Source organism: Bubalus kerabau, chromosome 15 (assembly GCF_029407905.1).
Source record: "Bubalus kerabau isolate K-KA32 ecotype Philippines breed swamp buffalo chromosome 15, PCC_UOA_SB_1v2, whole genome shotgun sequence".
Lineage (NCBI taxonomy): Eukaryota > Metazoa > Chordata > Mammalia > Artiodactyla > Bovidae > Bubalus > Bubalus kerabau.
The window spans coordinates 67,075,792-67,093,318 of NC_073638.1; the positions used below are offsets into that span (position 1 = coordinate 67,075,792).

Below are 17,527 nucleotides of genomic sequence, written 5' to 3' on the forward strand. Positions count from 1 at the left end.
CAATTATTATGGGCAAGGTACTGTGCAAAAGACTTCACACAGCTCATTGAATCCTGACAGCAACCCTAAGATCTAGGGTGTCTTATTATTCCCATTTTACAGATAAGGTAACTAAAGCTCAGAGAGTCTAATCATTTGCCCAAAGTCACAGACTAGGAAGTGAAGAGAACTGGAGCACAGGTAAGAAGAAGTTTATTCATTGGAAGGAATGATGCTGAAGCTTCAATACTCTGGCCACCTGATGCCAAGAGCCAATTCATTGGAAGAGACCTTGATACTGGGAAAGATTGAGGGCAAGAGGAGAAGGGGATGACAGAGAATGAGATGGTTGGATGGCATCATTGACTCAATGCACATGAGTTTGAGCAAACTTCAGGAGATAGTGAAGGACAGAGAAGCCTGGCAAACTGCAGCTCATGGGATGCCCAAGAGTCAAACATGACTTAGCGACTGAACAATGAAGAAGAAGCTGAGCTCAAGTCTAGTTTGTGTTATTTTCATGTGTGATATGGCTGGAGCTGCTGTGAGGAGTTGATGAGAAAAAGCATGAGAACTATAGATCATTCTACCAAAGACCACAGTGAGACAGAACTCTTTCTTCCTTTCTTTAACAATGTGAAGCCATGTTTAAGCACACATCCAAGCTCAGAGCGTCTCATTTTTGGTAAATAAGAGCCATGAAGCACTCTGATTTTTATTTTTATGAAACCAACTGTAAAAAAAGGCTTGGGATTGGCTCCCTGAGATCTGAACAATTAGCACTGGATCCTATTACATTTTCCGGAAGCTGAGGGTCCTGTGCTTTTGACAGAATTCCAAAGAACTGGCAGAAAAGGCAGAGGAACCAGAGATCAAATTGCCAACATCCACTGGATCACAGAAAAAGCAAGAGAGTTCCAGAAAGACATCTACTTCTGCTTTATTAACTACAACAAAGCCTTTGACTGTGTGGATCACAACAAACTATGGAAAATTCTTCAAGAGATGGGAATAACAGACCACCTTACCTGCCTCTTGAGAAACTGTATGCAGGTTAAGAAGCAACAGTTAGAACTGGACATGGAACAACAGACTGGTTCCAAATAGGAAAAGGAGTACATCAAGGCTGTATATTGTCACCCTGCTTATTTAACTTATATGCAGATTACATCAGACTGGTTCCAAATAAGAAAAGGAGTACGTCAAGGCTGTATATTGTCACCCTGTTTATATAACTTATATGCAGAGTACACCATGAGAAACGCTGGGCTGGATGAAGCACAAGCTGGAATCAAGATTGCCAGGAGAAATATCAATAACCTCAGATATGCAGATGACACCACCCTTATGGCAGAAAGTGAAGAGGAACTAAAAAGCCTCTTAATGAAAGTGAAAGAGGAGAGTGAAAAAGCCGGCTGGAAACTCAACATTCAAAAAACTAAGATCATGGCATCCGGTCCCATCACTTCATGGCAAATAGATGGGGAAACAATGGAAACAGTGACAGACTTTATTTTGGGGGGCTCCAAAATCACTGCAGATGGTGACTGCAGCCATGAAATTAAAAGATGTTTGCTCCTTGGGAGAAAAGCCATGACCAATCTGCTACTGCTAAGTCACTTCAGTCGTGTCTAACTCTGTGCAACCCCATAGACGGCAGCCCACCAGGCTCCTCCGTCCATGGGATTTTCCAGGCAAGAGTACTGGAGTGGGGTGCCATTGCCTTCTCTGTGACCAATCTAGACAGCATATTAAAAAGCAGAGACATTACTTTGCTGACAAAGGTATGTCTAGTCAAAGCTATGGTTTTTCCAGTCATGGATGTGAGAGTTAGACCATAAAGAAAGCTGAGTGCCAAAGAACTGATGCTTTTGAACTGTGGTGTTGGAGAAGACTCTTGACAGTCCCTTGGAGAGCAAGGAGATCAAACCAGTTCATCCTAAAGGCAATCAGTCCTGAATATTCCTTGGAAAGACTGATGCTGAAGCTGAAACTCCAACACTTTGGCTATCTGATGCAAAGAACTGACTCATTTGAAAAGACCCTGATACTGGAAAAGATTGAAGGTGGGAGGAGAAGGGGACGACAGAGGATGAGATGGTTGGATGGCATCACTGACTCGATGGACATGAATTTGAGCAAGTTCTGGGAGTTGGTGAAGGATAGGGAAGCCTGGCATGCTGCAGTCCATGGGGGTCACAAAGAGTCGGACACGACTGAATAACTGAATTGAACTGAACAGCTTAAATGGTGGGGAAGCTAAAAGTGATTCAATAGAAATACAAAAACAGCACGGAATGTAAAGAGGGCTTTACATAGTTGGAATGGTCTCAAAGACATTAATATATTTAAAAGAAATGTGTGTGCATGTGTGTGTGGCAGGGGGCGGAGGGTAGAGAGGGAGAGAGACAAATTGAGAAAGAGACAGAGAGGCAGGAAGTAAAGCAGGCACTTACAGAGTGGAAGCTCAAGTGCCCAAAGGAACACAGGGAAATAAGAAAGATGGTACTGGGTCAGGTCCATTCCTCCTTCCATATTTCTAATATTTGGAGGCAAATGAACAGTGGTAGGAGAAATTATTTGCCTTCTTTTGTATCATTATCAGAGGTCAGAAGCTTCATTCCAACACACTTCCTGGGAATTTGCATAAAACATTGGGGGTTTTACAATTCTCTGAAGCCCATGAGATGAGCACCCTAGTCCTTGTGGACCCCAGAAGAAAACCCCCAGAGGCTAAATGTTTTGGAGAATTTGTTTGTGTTTTCCATATTTAACAAAGTACTTTGTAGTATGCAACTTGCTCAACTTGCCTACATGGCATCACATTTTCTCATTACCTTGAACCGTTGTTGTTATTTTTAAAATTTTGACCTGATCCACTTTAACCTTTATATTTCCAGCCTAGAGCAGATAATTAAAATGCAAAGACACTGAATCTCAGTATCTTCTGTGGTTTCTCCAGTTCATCTCAAATCTAATGTGGGTATCCCATCTACAACTTCTCTTACCAGCAGTTCCAGCACCCATGCCCTCCCAGCTCCTCCAAACAGGTATGGTTTATACCCAGTAAAATGCGCTTGCTTTAGGTGTGGCTTTTAGGGATGTAGTTCTCTAAGTTTTCGCAAACGCATGAAGTTATGTATATGTTGTACACAACAACAGCCGCCACCGCTGCTGCCAAGCCGCTCAGTCGTGTCCGACTCTGTGCGACCCCATGGACTGCAGCCCACCAGGCTCCTCCATCCATGGGATGTTCCAGGCAAGAGCACTGGAGTGGGCTGCCACTGCCACCACCACTACCAGAATCAAATTGCAGAACAGTCTCACTGCTCCACAGTGTTCCCTTGTGACCCTTTGCACTGGTCCTTCCCCAGGCCAGATCCTGGTGTCTACTGAGCTGATTTTGGTCCCTATGGCTTTGCTTCCCTCCCTGTCCTCATCCCTCATGTCTTATAAATGGAGTCATACCGAATGCCCCCTTGGAGCCTGGATTCTTTCTCCTAGCACACTTCTGACATTCATTCATGTTGAGCCACTTGTGACTTAGTCGGTAAAGAATCTGCCTGCAGTACAGGAGACCCGGGGTTCAATCCCTGAGTCAGGAAGATCCCCTGGAGCAGGAAATGGCAACTCACTTCAGCATTCCTGCCTGGAGAACTGTATGGACAGAGAACCCTATAGCCTGGAGGGCTACAATCCACTGGGGCCCAAGAGTCGGACACGACTGAGCAACTAAAGCAGCAGCACCTGTTGCTTCATTAAGTGACAGGACACAATTTCTTTATCCATTTCTCAGTTAATGGATATTTCCAGTTTGGGGTGATGACTTGCATTTTTTCTTGCTTTTTTTTCCGGAGAAGGAAAGGGCTGGAGAGTGGACAACGAAAGCGTCATTGATTCTTCCTCCCTCTAAATCCTCTGGGAATTGTCACCAGTGCGGTCTTGGAGCCCCAACTGCACTGGAGCAGCTGTTCTTTTTGTATTTGGGCTTCTACTTTCACATTTACTTTCCTTTTCTGCAAACTGGGGCCCCTAAGTCCCTTGGTCTAGGCAGACAAGATCCAGAGGAAATAAAGCACAGGCTAAAGCTGTGTGCCTACTTCACTTGTGGATCACCATCAGTTTCCAAATCACCTGAAAGCTTCTTAGAAAAGCAGAATCGCAGGCCCCACCCAATACCTACTGAGTCAGAGTCCAGGTGTGTCGGATGCATTTGAAAAGTTTGAGAAGCACTCCTCGTATTCCATATTGCTACTAAAAATAATACATATATATATATTTTTTTTTTTTCTCATAACATTTGGCCAATTCTTTCAACTCTTTCTTTCCCTCCGTGGAGTAAACTCATTTTGTAGTTAGTTCTGTAAAGAATTCAAGTTTGGGGCTTGAGGAGGCGGTGAGCGCTGCATCCTTCGAGGATGGAGGAACAGAAGTGGGAGGAAAAAGAGAAAGAGAAGGCGAGGACTGAGCCTGGACTGTTACATCCTCGCAGCCAGAGGGAGTTGGTGGCGAGCGGCCGCCAGGGCCGGACCCTCCGCGGCCCCCTTGGCGGCCTCTCTGAGCTTGGACAACCGGGGCAGGACGCTGGCGGCGCGCGGCCCGGATGCTCGCGAAAACTTCGCAAAGCGGGGCCAGGCCGGCCAGGCTGAGAGGGCGGGGCGGGCGGGAGGCGGGACCGCGGGGGCGGGGCCGGCGCCGCGAGGGGCGGGGTCGTCGCCGAGGCCGCGGGGGCAGCGACGGCGCCGGGCAGCGGGAGCGGCGGCCGCGCCATGTGGCTGCTGGGGCCGCTGTGCCTGCTGCTGAGCAGCGCCACGGGTGAGTCGGGGGGCGTCCGGAGAACTTTCTGAGGGGCGCGGGGCGCGGCGGCGGGGCTGCGATCGTGCCCCCTCCCCTTGCCCGGGCTGCGTCTCCCGGCGCGGGTGTGTACAGAGGGCGGACCCCGGCGCCGGGCTGGCCGGGACCCCGGCGAGGGGCCGCGGCGGGGTGCGCGCCGTCCTATTGTGTGGGCGTGCGCGCCGGCTTGTGCTGTGTGGTGTGTGCACGGGCGGGGCTTTGTGTGCAGTCCGGCTCTGGGGAGCCCGGCAGCTGCCCCGATTGGGCGTAGCTGGAGAGTTCGTGTGTGTGTGTGTGTGTGTGTGTGTGTGTGTGTTGTGTGTTGTGTAGAAGAAAGGAAGAAGGGTGGGGAGAGGAGAGAACGCTTCCCTGATCCCAGCATCCCAGACGCGGGGTGCTGGGTGCTGCGATAGCCTCCCCAGGGCCCCTCTGGGTCTTGTGTGCACCCCCGTGCCTCAGTTTCCTACCTGGTCCGCGGGGCGGGTGGTATCGCCCTTCCCATCCATTCCTCCCTGGGACTGTGTTTGGTTTGAGCAAAGGGAGATGAAGCAGGGCCGGACCTGGGAATTATTCATCTTTCCCACTGATTCTGGGAGCAGGACATTTATTTAAATCATCTGATCACCCCCACTCGCCTTACGGTGGACGCCCTGTCCAGCAAGATGCCCTGGGAGAGGGCACGGGCTTCATCTGCCACCCTTTGAACCTGGCATCGCCTTTAGCGTGTGCACCCTGAGGTCTTCAGGAGCAGCGTGATGTTCTCTGGAACTTTTCTGCTGATGTGGGCACGCTCCAGATTCCAGCCCGGAGCTGTTCCCCTGCCCCTGCCCTCTGGTCACAGCTGTCAGCTGCCCCTCCAAGGGGCAGGCCCTTGACCCCCCCCCCATAGTTATTTCTGGGCAGCTGGTGCACGGGAAAGTAGATGGCAGGGCAGCGTGAACTTTCTTCCTCAACAAGCTGGCTTGCCTGAAGTTGGTGCCATCTACATGTCTAATTCATGCTCGATTCTCCCAGATACTTCTAGCTACTTGAGGTGGAAGTATCTTTGGGGGTGTATTTGTTGGGGAAGTTGAGCCTCACTTAATTCCAGGCTTCCCCCTCCCTCCCAGATGTGCACTAGGAAAGACAAACCCTCCTCCTTGTTTGGAGTCCCTGGTCCTGGCCATCCTGAGAATCCGCTGGGTAGCCTTCCCCCACTCTAAGACCTATGACATCATCCCCACTCCTCCGAGACTCCCGCTTAGATGTCTGTGGCTTTTCTGCGGCTTCTAGGGAGGGTGGAATGCTGGTGGCTGCTGTGGATTTTTAACCAGGTGTGGGTCAGAGTGTCCTGTTTGTCCTGAAGTACTCAGCCACCCCAGGGAGAGGATTCCCAGGGGGCGTTGGCAGTCACAGGTAGGGACGAGTGATTATTTGGAGGCTGTTAGAGCTGGGAGGTTTCCTGGACATCTCAGACACAAAGCCCTGCCTAGATTCATGCTTTCTATTTGCATTGACCCTGTGTGTCCCCTGATAAAACCCAAGTAGGACAGTCCAGAAGCCAGGTCTTGCTCATGTCCTCAGGGAACTGCCTGCGGCCCAGTAGAAACTGTTATTTATTGCATCTCCCAGTTAGTACTGGGTGGCTTTCGTTGAGTCTTCATCACTGTAAAAATAGCTGTACAGTTAATTTTGTCTTTCTCTGGTCAGCACTGGTTAATATGTGTGTATGTGTAAAATAGGGCTAAAATAAGTAGAATAGTCAGAGTGGGTTTGAGCAAGCTCCAGGAGATAGTGAAGGACAGGGAAATCTGGTGTGCTACAATCCATGGGGTTCAAAGAGTTGGACACGACTGAACAACAGTCATAGTGGGGAGGGAAGGATGGGGGGTGGTAGTCACAAAACACCTAGCTGTCCCAACTGGTGGTTTTCTGTTATCTGTGTTTCTTGGGCTTGTGTGGTTTTGACTCACCTTTACAGTGAGTTGCTAGTTTAGAAACCTCTAGGCAGGTTGAAGTGTGTGCATTTTTCCTGTTATATTAAGTATCACCCTTCTAGCAGGGATTTCACTTTGCTCTAACTTGTCACCGGAGAACAGGGCTGGTCATGTCTCCTGAAGCCTGCATGGTAGGTCAATTCGTAGTGGGCCAAAGACCCTGTCCTTCTGTCCCATATCCTCCACCTCCATGCTCTTTTGGGAAGTTGATCGAACAAGAAAGATGATAAATGCCAGTGCTTTGGCACTTTGGATTTCTTTCTCCCTTTGATAGTCTGTGAAGAAACTCAGGGTCAGAGCAGAGCCCTAGTCTGAGTTTCAGGTCTTTGTAGGACTGGAAGGACACTGACATTTCAACAGCAATCTGGAGGCCTCTATTTTTCAGGAATCTTCTCAGACACCTTTGCATGCATGTGTATATTTTTTCCTTCCTTTGTTTTTACTGTTTGTGTTAGGGCAGTGAAGCATCGATTTCGACCGTTATTATTTTTTAATGTATCCGGTGAGAAAGGCTCAGGCTGTTTGAGGTCCAGCTTTCCTTGCCGAGGTGGGCTCAGTGGGTTTAAATGCGTGGATGCTGAAGGATATCTAATGGTGGGCAGGCCTTGTGGGGGTTAGACGGCTCACCTCCTTATTGGTTGACCTTTTAGGAACTCCCTGACCTTTTCTACCTGTCCGTGAAAAGGCTTGATTTCCCCCGTGTGTACCCAGGAGTGTGGGTGTTGACCTTTTCTTTTGGAGCGATCTGCTTAGTGATGTGAGCAGGTGGGTTTTATTATTATTATTATTTTTAAACGAACTGAGTGGCTTTGTGCAGCCTAGGCCCGTCGATGAGGCTGTGTGCAGCAAGTACAAATAAACACACCTTGTTGCTTTTTGTCTTCAAAGAGATGGATGAAGGCTCCCTGCTGGGGTGCGAGGTGTTTTTTCCTGACAGTCCACTTCTGCCTTTACCTTTGTGATAAGTGACGGAGAGGCGCAGGATGTGAGCCAGGAGCAGAGGGAGGGCCTCCAAGACTGGTCTAGGTGTCTCATTGCCAAGGTCACCAGAAGAACTTAAAAGTGGGTTTGTATCATCTTCTTTGTGAAAGGGTTTAGAGAACTGGGAATTAGGAGAGTTTCTAATCAAATAATCTACGAAAGTCATGGCCTTTTCCACCTTCCCCTTTTTCACGGGAAAGGAGAGAATAGGGAACCCAGTATCTGTGGACCCTCATCTCCTACGTGTGAGATGCTTTGCTCGCCCTTGAAACACGTGATTCCGTTGAGTTTTTCCAACGATATTGTGTGACAGGAAGTCATTTTGTGGTCCGTGAAAGATTACCCGTACCCAGGGTGCCAGATTCTGACTCGAGTTTCTCTCTAGGCCCCCAGTCTGGGCTTTCCGCCCTATTTCCAGGCATCCTTCCATGCCTTTCCCCCTACGTGCTTTTGTGAATTAACAATCCATGAGTTTGTTTCCATAAACAGCCCCCCTTCCCAAATCTGTTCACTTTGCAGTCACAGCAGTTGGTATTTGTGGTAAATACATAAAAATAAATCCCAGTCCTTGAGTAAAGATAGAACTTTCAAAATAGCACCCATATTTTTGCTCTGTGCATGGGAGAGGCATGTCTGGCAGCAAGATACCACTGGACATGGTTCCATTTCTTGACCCGAGGTGTAGTTACATGGGGGTTTGTTTTCATTCATTAAATTCTATATTTACCTTTCCCCCCTTTTCTTACATGTTTATGGTATTTTACAGTTAAAAAATGGAAGACAAGTCAGAGTGATGGAACTGGTTTTAGCTATGAGAGAGCCCTGGGGGAAAATCTGTTTTTGGTTGTGGAGTTATCTTGTTTGTTCTTTTTCCCTCTTTCTCTCTTTGGAATATTTTGGAAATGCATGGGCCGTCCTAACTGTGCAGCTATTTTTCCCTCAACATCTACCTGACAACTGGGGAGGTTTTTAAACATGGCTGCTCCTGTGTGTGTGTTGCTTTTATTGTAATTGTTGTGAAAGAATCTACCTTTTGGGTCTTAAGAGTGCCCTTAAAACGTCTGCTGGGAGAAGAGCCAGGTACTCTGAGGATACAGGATTTGCCTGTCATATGTATTTGATGTTTGATATTGCTCACAGGTTAAGTAAACTTTTGGTGGCTTAGCTGGTAAAGCATCCGACTGCCATGCAGGAGACCCGGGTTTGACCCCTGGGTTGGGAAGATCCCCTGGAGAAGGGAATGGCTACCCACTTCAGTGTTCTTGCCTGGAGAATCCCATGGATAGAGGAACCTGGTGGGCTACAGTCCATGGGGTTGCAAAGAGTTGGACACAACTGAGCAACTAAGCACACACACACACACACACACACACACACACATGCACACACACACACAGGATAAGTAGACTTGTGTGACAGGATAACTGCCCGGTCAGAGGGATGGCAAATATCTATTTCAGATAGGATGGTTAGGGTTTCTGGAGATGGCTGCAGGGCTGGGGTTTATCTGGGGAAGCATCTCTCAGCCGTGGTGCTGTTGACGTTGGGACTGGAGAGTTCTTGTTGTGGGGGGCTGTCCTTTGCGTTGTAGGTTGTTTAGCAGCACCACTGGTCCTTGGTGCCAGAAGCAGCCTCCTTCTCCCTGCCCCCCTGAGTTGTGACAACCAACGTCTCCAGCCGTTCCCACATTTCCCTTGAGAATCAGCCCAGCTTGAGCACCCCAGTTGCGAACCCTGGGTCTGGTTGTGAGCATTCCCCACCTTGCCAGACATCTGGAGCATCCTTACTGTTCATCCCAAAAGTGTCTCCCAGATACAGTGATTCAGAGTGATATTCCCTTCCCAAGGGTCTCTTCATCATCAGGTTTCTGCTTTCTGTTTCTGCAACCCCACAAGTTCAATGTGAAAATAGGTTTTATCTAGAAATAGCCTCAGCCCTGACCTTTCCCTCCTGCTTCTTGCTCTTGTGTGATAGTGAAAGCAAGTGAAGCTGGAGATTGTGGATTTCATTTCCTTGGGAGAGACAGGCTGAGGAAGCAAGTAAAAGGCAGGTGGTGGGTGACACCAGAGCCACTTGGTTCCCTGAAGACCTTTTAAACTTGGGAGGTTCACTATCCCTGTGAGCTGGAGGAGAAGCGCCCTGAAAGTTTGCCTTGGGAGCTGCGTGTTGAAATCTCACCCTGGAAGTCCCCCTGCCTCCACCCCACAGAGCGGTCATTGTTTCTCTCGGTTCCCCTTCCCTCCCCATGGTTCCTTCCCCCTTCCCATCAAAAGCTTTTAAAACTGGAGTTCCTTCTCTAGGCGGGCGGGGGGGATCGCCTGTACTCGCAGCCAGTGAGCTTTGGAGAAATTTGCATCTTGTACTTTCTTCTCTGAAGTCCTTTGAAAGTTAAGCTCTGCGTCACTTAGTAACTCTTGCATTCCTTGTACACACTGCCTCCCAGCTGTCCGGCTCCTTTGTTCAGTGGTGGCCAGCCTGCCTTGAGTTTTTAGCTTCCTCCTCTCTTCAGAAGACCAGCATCCATGTGCAGTGTCTGCCGCTGTCTTCTTCTGTGTGTGAGTTTGCAGGGAGAAAGGAGCTACCAAGAGAGCAGCGCTGGGTTTGGAGTGGGGAGAAGTGTCCCTTATCTTCCATCAGACACATGAGCCTCAAATCACACCCTCTCCCCAAAGGCTTCTTCAGGTGGGAGCCCTGGCTTCCTGAGCCTGTGAGTCTTGTTTTCTTCCCTTTTGTCTCTGGGTAACTTGAAAACTCTTCTTGAAGCTTTATAGTATGTCCCCTACATGGGAATGGGTTCCATTCCAAGAGGGTATTTGTAAGTCCAATTTGTTCATAAGTTCAATGAAGTTAGCCTACGTACCCAACTAACAGAATCAGCTATGTAATACTGTTATGTAATACGTTTATAATACTTTTGACACAAATAATACATAAAAAACAAACACACAAAAACTAAACATTTTAAATCTTTCAATACAGTGCCTTGAAAGGTGTAGTGTTAGTCGCTCAGTCCTGTCTGACTCTTTGTGACCCCATGGATTGTAGCCCTCCAGGCTCCTCTGTCCGTGGAATTCTCCAGGCAAGAATACTGGAGTGGGTAGCTAATCCCGTCTCCAGGAGATCTTCCTGACCCATGCAGGGGCTGACATCAAATGGAGAGGCACGAAGAGTTACTGACTGGAGGAGGGAGGCAGGGGGGAGATGGTAGAGCTGAAGGATTGTCAGCAATAGGAGACGGAGAGCAAGCTGCAATTTCACTCACAACTGACATTGATGGCAGAGGTCCTGGTTCCTTGTTGGAACCAGATGCACATTTGCATCTTTGAAAGTTTGCAACTTGAAGGTTCGCGTATAGGGGACTTCCTGTCTTTGACTGTTCACTAGTGGGGTACTGGCTCTGTGCTCTAGGGCGGGCAGAGCTGTGTAGAACTTGTTCTTGGCCCTTGAAGACTTGAATGATCCAGTGATGGAAATGGGGTTGTTTACCTCTGTCATGATCTGGGAAGCGCAGAGGCACTCCTCCAGCAAGTGGGGTTTTGGAGGCGTTGTGTTCCTAAATATGAGATATACTGATGTATCTGTGATCTTCATGAGAACACAACTGTGTGGATGTCACAAGGCTTTGGCAAACCTGGATATCCAGTCATTGGGAATATTTAATGGATGAGTCATTCTTTTCTTAAAATTTTTATTTTTATACAACTTTTAAAGGTTACTTTTCATTTGCAGTTATTAGAAAATATTGATTATATTCCCTGTGTTGTACAATACATCCTTGTACACCCACTTACACCCACTGCCCCACTGGTGACCATGAGTTTGTTCTCTACCCCTGTGAGTCAGCTTCTTTTATGTTATATTCACTAGTTGTGGTATTTTTTAGATCCACATATAAGTGATATCATATAGTATTTCTCTCTGTTTGACTTATTTCACTAAACATAATGCCCTCCAAGTTGGATGGGTCATTCTTAATAAGGTTTCAGAGGTGATGGCGCATGTCTTAGCTTGCTTCTTGAGCTATCCAGATAAAATTTTGGGGTAAATCTAATGGTATTCTAAGGTTCTTGTAACTCTAGGCTTATGAGATTCTAATGAGACATTTCTTCTGGGGCTGTAGGCAGCAATCTTCTTTATCTTGTCATACTTCCTACAGACACATATATGCTAAAGTAAAGTGAAAGTGAAATTGCTCAGCTGTGCCGACTCTTTGCAACCCCATGGACTATACAGTCCATGGAGTTCTCCAGGCCAGAGTACTGGAGTAAATAGCCTATCCCTTCTCCAGTGGGTCTTCCTGACCCAGGAATTGAACTGGGATCTCCTGCATTGCAGGCTAGCACACACATATATGTGATAAATATGTATAATTATATTATACAAATAAATATGTATATTTATATATGTATAATATGCATATCTTGGTGTATATATACACATATCTTAGTGTATGTGTATATATATATGTCTTTATATATATATTCACACACATACATATATATGTGTGTATAGAAACACATATATATGCAACAGTTAGAACTGGACATGGAACAACAGACTGGTTCCAAATAGGAAAAGGAGTACATCAAGGCTGTATATTGTCACCCTACTTATTTAAGTTATATGCAGAGTACATCATGAGAAACGCTGGGCTGGAAGAAGCACAAGCTGGAATCAAGATTGCCAGGAGCAATATCAATAACCTCAGATATGCAGATGACACCACCCTTATGGTAGAAAGTGAAGAGGAACTCAAAAGCCTCTTGATGAAAGTGAAAGTGGAGAGTGAAAAAGTTGGCTTAAAGCTCAACATTCAGAAAACGAAGATCATGGCATCTGGTCCCATCACTTCATGGCAAATAGATGGGGAAACAGTGGAAACAGTGGTTGACTTTATTTTTCTGGGCTCCAAAATCACTGCAGATGGTGATTGCAGCCATGAAATTAAAAGACGCTTACTCCTTGGAAGGAAAGTTATGACCAACCTAGATAGCATATTCAAAAGCAGAGACATTACTTTGCCAACAAAGGTCCGTTTGGTCAAAGCTATGGTTTTTCCAGTGGTCATGTATGGATGTGAGAGTTGGACTGTGAAGAAAGCTGAGCACCAAAGAATTGATGCTTTTGAACTGTGGTGTTGGAGAAGACTCTTGAGAGTCCCTTGGACTGCAAGGAGATCCAACCAGTCCATTCTGAAGGAGATCAGCCCTAGGATTTCTTTGGAAGGAATGATGCTAAAGCTGAAACTCCAGTACTTTGGCCACCTGATGCAAAGAGCTGATTCATTGGAAAAGACTCTGATGCTGGGACGGGTTGAGGGCAGGAGGAGAAGGGGACGACAGAGGATGAGATGGCTGGATGGCATCACTGACTTGATGGACGTGAGTCTGAGTGAAGTCCGGGAATTGGTGATGGACAGGGAGGCCTGGCGTGCTGCGATTCATGGGGTCACAAAGAGTTGGACACGAATGAGCAACTGAACTGACTGATATATATATATATATATATATCTCCTACCTTTTTTAGTCTCTAATCCTACTAGATTGTAAACTCATTAATGGCTAGAATCATATGTTAAATGTATATGTCATATTTCTCATTTCTTTTGTGGAGTCTAGGAGCATAATAATGGCTGCCAATCACTGGAGGGTTCTCTACCTGGCAGGATGCCAAAACCGCACATATATCATTTCATTATAATCTTCCTGAATTAAAAACATTATCAAAATAATATCTTGCTTATTATAAAAATTTCAAGCACAGTAGAAGTCATTATAGTAAAACATTAACATCTTTCTTAATCCTCTGTTTACATTTCTTATTTCTTTTTTAAGTTACTATTAACTGTCTGGTATATCAGTTTAGTCCTTGTGGATTTATACACACACATGCATGTGCCCATAGAGTTAATGAGCTCATACTTGTCTATAGTTGTTGTTTTTTTACTTGCTTTTTGAAAATGTTGTATTTTATCAATTCTACTTTGAGATATATGCATTGGGCACACTTGCCTCCTGTCGTTTAGACATTCCGTTTATTCCCGAGCACTTGGCATGTTCATTCACCTTCACTTGCCGTTCACTTTCTCAGTTTATAAATGGCACTCTTTTTGCCTCTATCTTAGAAACAAAACGTGATATATCTTCAAGCACCTGACTTTAAAGTGCTTGGCTCATACTTTGCAAGAAAATATGGAACTGGACTTCCCTGGTGGTACAGTGGATAAGAATCTGCCTGCCAGTGCAGTGGAGACAGATTCAGTCCCTGGTCTGGGAAGATTCCACATGCCACAGAGCAACTAAGCACAAGTGCCACAACTACTGAAGCCCGCGTGCCTAAGAGCTCACGGGCCACAGCTACTGAACCCACATGCCTAAGAGCTCATAGACCACAGCTACCAAGGCCACATGCCTAAGAGCTCACAGGCCACCGCTACCGAGCCCGCATGCCTAAGAACTTACTGGCCACCACTACCAAGCCCACATGCCTAAGAGCTCACAGGCCACTGCTACTGAACCCACATGCCTAAGAACTTACAGGCCACCACTACCGAGGCCACATGCCTAAGAGCTCACGGGCCACCACTACCAAGCCCACGTGCCTAAGAGCTCACAGGCCACCGCTACTGAACCCACATGCCTAAGAGCTCACAGGCCACAACTACCAAGGCCACATGCCTAAGAGCTCACAGGTCACCACTACCGAGGCCACATGCCTAAGAGCTCACAGGCCACCGCTACTGAACCCACATGCCTAAGAGCTCACGGGCCACCACTACCGAGCCCGCATGTTGCACCTACTGAAGCCCGTGGGCCTAGAGCCTGTGTTCCACAGGAAGACAAACCACCATGAGAAGCCGGTGCACGGCAATGAAGAGTAGCCCTTGCTTGCTGTAGGTGGAGAAAGCCTGTGCATAGCAAAGAAGACCCAGGGCAACCCAAAATAAATAAATTAATTAATTAACCAAGAAAATATGGAATTGTAGTCATTCTCCAGTGACAGATACTTGCTTCACTATTTTCATATTTATGTAGTTTCCTTGCCTTTTGTATACACAATAATTTTTCATTTCAGTGCAAAATTTTAGTGTCGTATTTTAAAAGGCTTTCTAAATAGCAGGTAAATTCAGCCTCTGCATTTCCAACAATACACAGTACTAGATGGAAATGATGACACGCATTAGCACCTGTGACCAAGTTCTTCTCCCAGGTGCTGAGAGTGACCAGCAGATCACAGCTTCTGTTTATTCTGTGCTCTCGTAAGGTGTTGATGGCTATTGGGCACCTCTTGAGTTCAGAGATGTTACAGTATTAAAGGTAAATTAGGCACATCCTCATTTCAGAGATGTTCCAATACCAAAGGTATGTGTCTTCTTGCTCATCTTTCTTTTAGTTTTTCTGTAACTATGCATTCTTTTAAAAACACCTTTAAAAACATGTGGTATATGTCAGTACCATGATTTTTTTTCATGTGTCTGCTGATGAATCCTATTTCATTTTCACAGCATTCATTTAGGTAGACAGTATGCTCTGCCATTGTAGAGATGGGGGAACTAGAACACTAAAGAAATTTCCCAACCCTGCAGCCAGTAAGAGGTGGTTTCAGGATTTGCATGTAGACTGCTCTTGACTGCTGGCTCTTCTGCATAGGCATTGAGTAGACATTCAAATTCTTGTGTGTTGGAAGAAGGAGGTGTACTCCTAGATGGTGCTAGAGAGTTCAGTGGTGTCAGTATAGATTCCTTGCTTATTATGTTAGATAGAATAATCTGTTGGAGAGCCATTGGTCAGGAAGCATCTCAAGTTGTTTTTATTCAAGTGGCCTGTTCTCGGCAGATTGAAATTGACATTTTGCTTGTCCCCCCTATGGAGGACTTGTTGTTATAGGCATTTAAATTGGCTTTTGTAGAGGTTTTATTAAAAGAAACAATAGCAACAATAAACAAATTATTTCAGCACCATGAGACTTGCCTTTGAATGTATTCATAATGGAGATGTTTTCCCCACTTTGGTGGAAATATTTTGTTGGAATACCAACCAAAAGTAATTTCTTTTTGGTCAGTACTTCCTTCAAGTAGCGCTGGCTGCCAAAGAGAAGTGCCCACTGTTTATAAAAATCTAAAAATAGATTTTTAGGACAAAAATATAGTGCTGATTATAATGCCTCATATAAAAAGAAAACTTTAAGTTTGGTCTTTCTCACTCCGAGGTTAAGCTGGTATGGTTCAAATATGGGAGAACTTTTTCCGAACTAGTCATTGATGTTATTTTGTTGAGGAAGGTGAAATGTTAGTGTACTGCACCAGAAAGAAATCATAGCTGGAAAGAATTTGCCCCATTTTGTTACCTCAAACCAAGGGGCTCTTATGGACAGTAGGTCCTGTCTTGTGAGGAAATAACACTGCAGGTCTGAAAGGCGTTAATAACTACAGGCAGACCATAATAAGCTTCAGGATTCCAAACCCTCCTAAGTTCTCTCCTGAAACCTGTCTCTCTTTTTAATGAGTCTTTGTGCTACCAGGGGACTGTGAACTGGGTGAATTTGCAGGTGCTCAAGTCCAGCTGTGGTTTTTGACAGGCAACATGGCGAGACTGAAGACAAGGGTTGTCTCTGGCCTGGAGGGAGGCTGCTGAGAGGGAGGACAGCCAGTTAGTTGCCTCTGGAACTGGGTGCTGGAGGGGGATGGCCCCTATGAATAACTTGATTTAGAAGACGTGCTGACCCAAGGTGCCAGCATTCCATGTGGGACACTCGTGTGTCTGTTGGCAGAGCGAAATGAAAACATAAAAGGTGTGTAATTTTATTGCATTAAAAATCTGTTCTCGTTATTATAAGGCCCAGTGAGGTTAGCTTTGGGGATATCACAAGTGTGCTGTCTGATGGCCTTACTGGAACATTTTTCTTCAGCTTCTGCCTTGAATCAGGGCAGTGTTCTCTAGGAGAACTAATTGGACATGGCTGAGAAGTGAGCCCTCGTGATACTTGTAATTCCACAGTCAGTTGAAAAAGAAACCCTCTCAATTGGTTTGGAAAGTGCTAAATTTAGCTTGTTTTTTATTATAAAAATAAAGATGGGGGAGTTTGGGGATGATGGAAGAGTGATTAGTAGCAGGGGGTGTTTCATTGGTAAAAATTTCATCAGAAAAAAATCCAAAGCTATAAAAAATGGTTGATGCTAAGAGAAACCAGAACAGAACTGAATGGGGGCTTCAAAAGCAGATTTTATAAAATTTGATTAAAAGGTATGATAGGAGGGAGCTCAGCTGGCAGGGGTGTGGCATGGCAGGACTGTAAAGAGCGGACGGTAATTGCTGTAGAAGAGAAAGGCTCACATCAGGAATAATCTATAGTAATTAAAGATTGAACTAACCTTGTAAATGTTATAGAGAAGCAATAAACATCTGTGGAACCTATGAAGGGCAGCAGCAATGCAGTAGGGGAAGATTTAGCATGCTCAGAGTTCATTTGTGTTGCCCAAGTTGATGATAATGACAATTCAGGAAAAGCTAACAGATGTCGAAAATATACTAAGGGTGTTTGATTTTTTGAATAAGAAACATACCAGAGAAATTGGAGTGGATCAGGAGTTGGACTGTATATTCAAGGAAAGGAACATTGTCCATCACTGGCGGGCAATCTCAGGATCTTTTGAAAGTACCCAGAAAGTGTAATTTAGCGCTAATCTTGAGCAGAAGAAAGAACTCTCCCATTCTTGTGTGATTCGAATTCCAGAGGCAGGATGGGGTCCTGCATGTTTC

General features: G+C 45.9%; 1 protein-coding gene across 2 annotated transcripts in view; it reads left to right on the plus strand.

The window, feature by feature from the left end:
• The first annotated feature begins 4,683 nt into the window (after window positions 1–4,683).
• Window positions 4,684–17,527, plus strand: part of LDLRAD3 (low density lipoprotein receptor class A domain containing 3) — a 276,817-nt gene continuing 263,973 nt past the window's right edge. For both annotated transcript variants that reach the window (XM_055549319.1, XM_055549320.1), the window contains exon 1: window positions 4,684–4,794. In XM_055549319.1, the coding sequence (XP_055405294.1) occupies window positions 4,749–4,794 (46 nt within the window). In that variant the 5' untranslated portion in view covers window positions 4,684–4,748. The remainder of the gene's footprint in view (window positions 4,795–17,527) is intronic.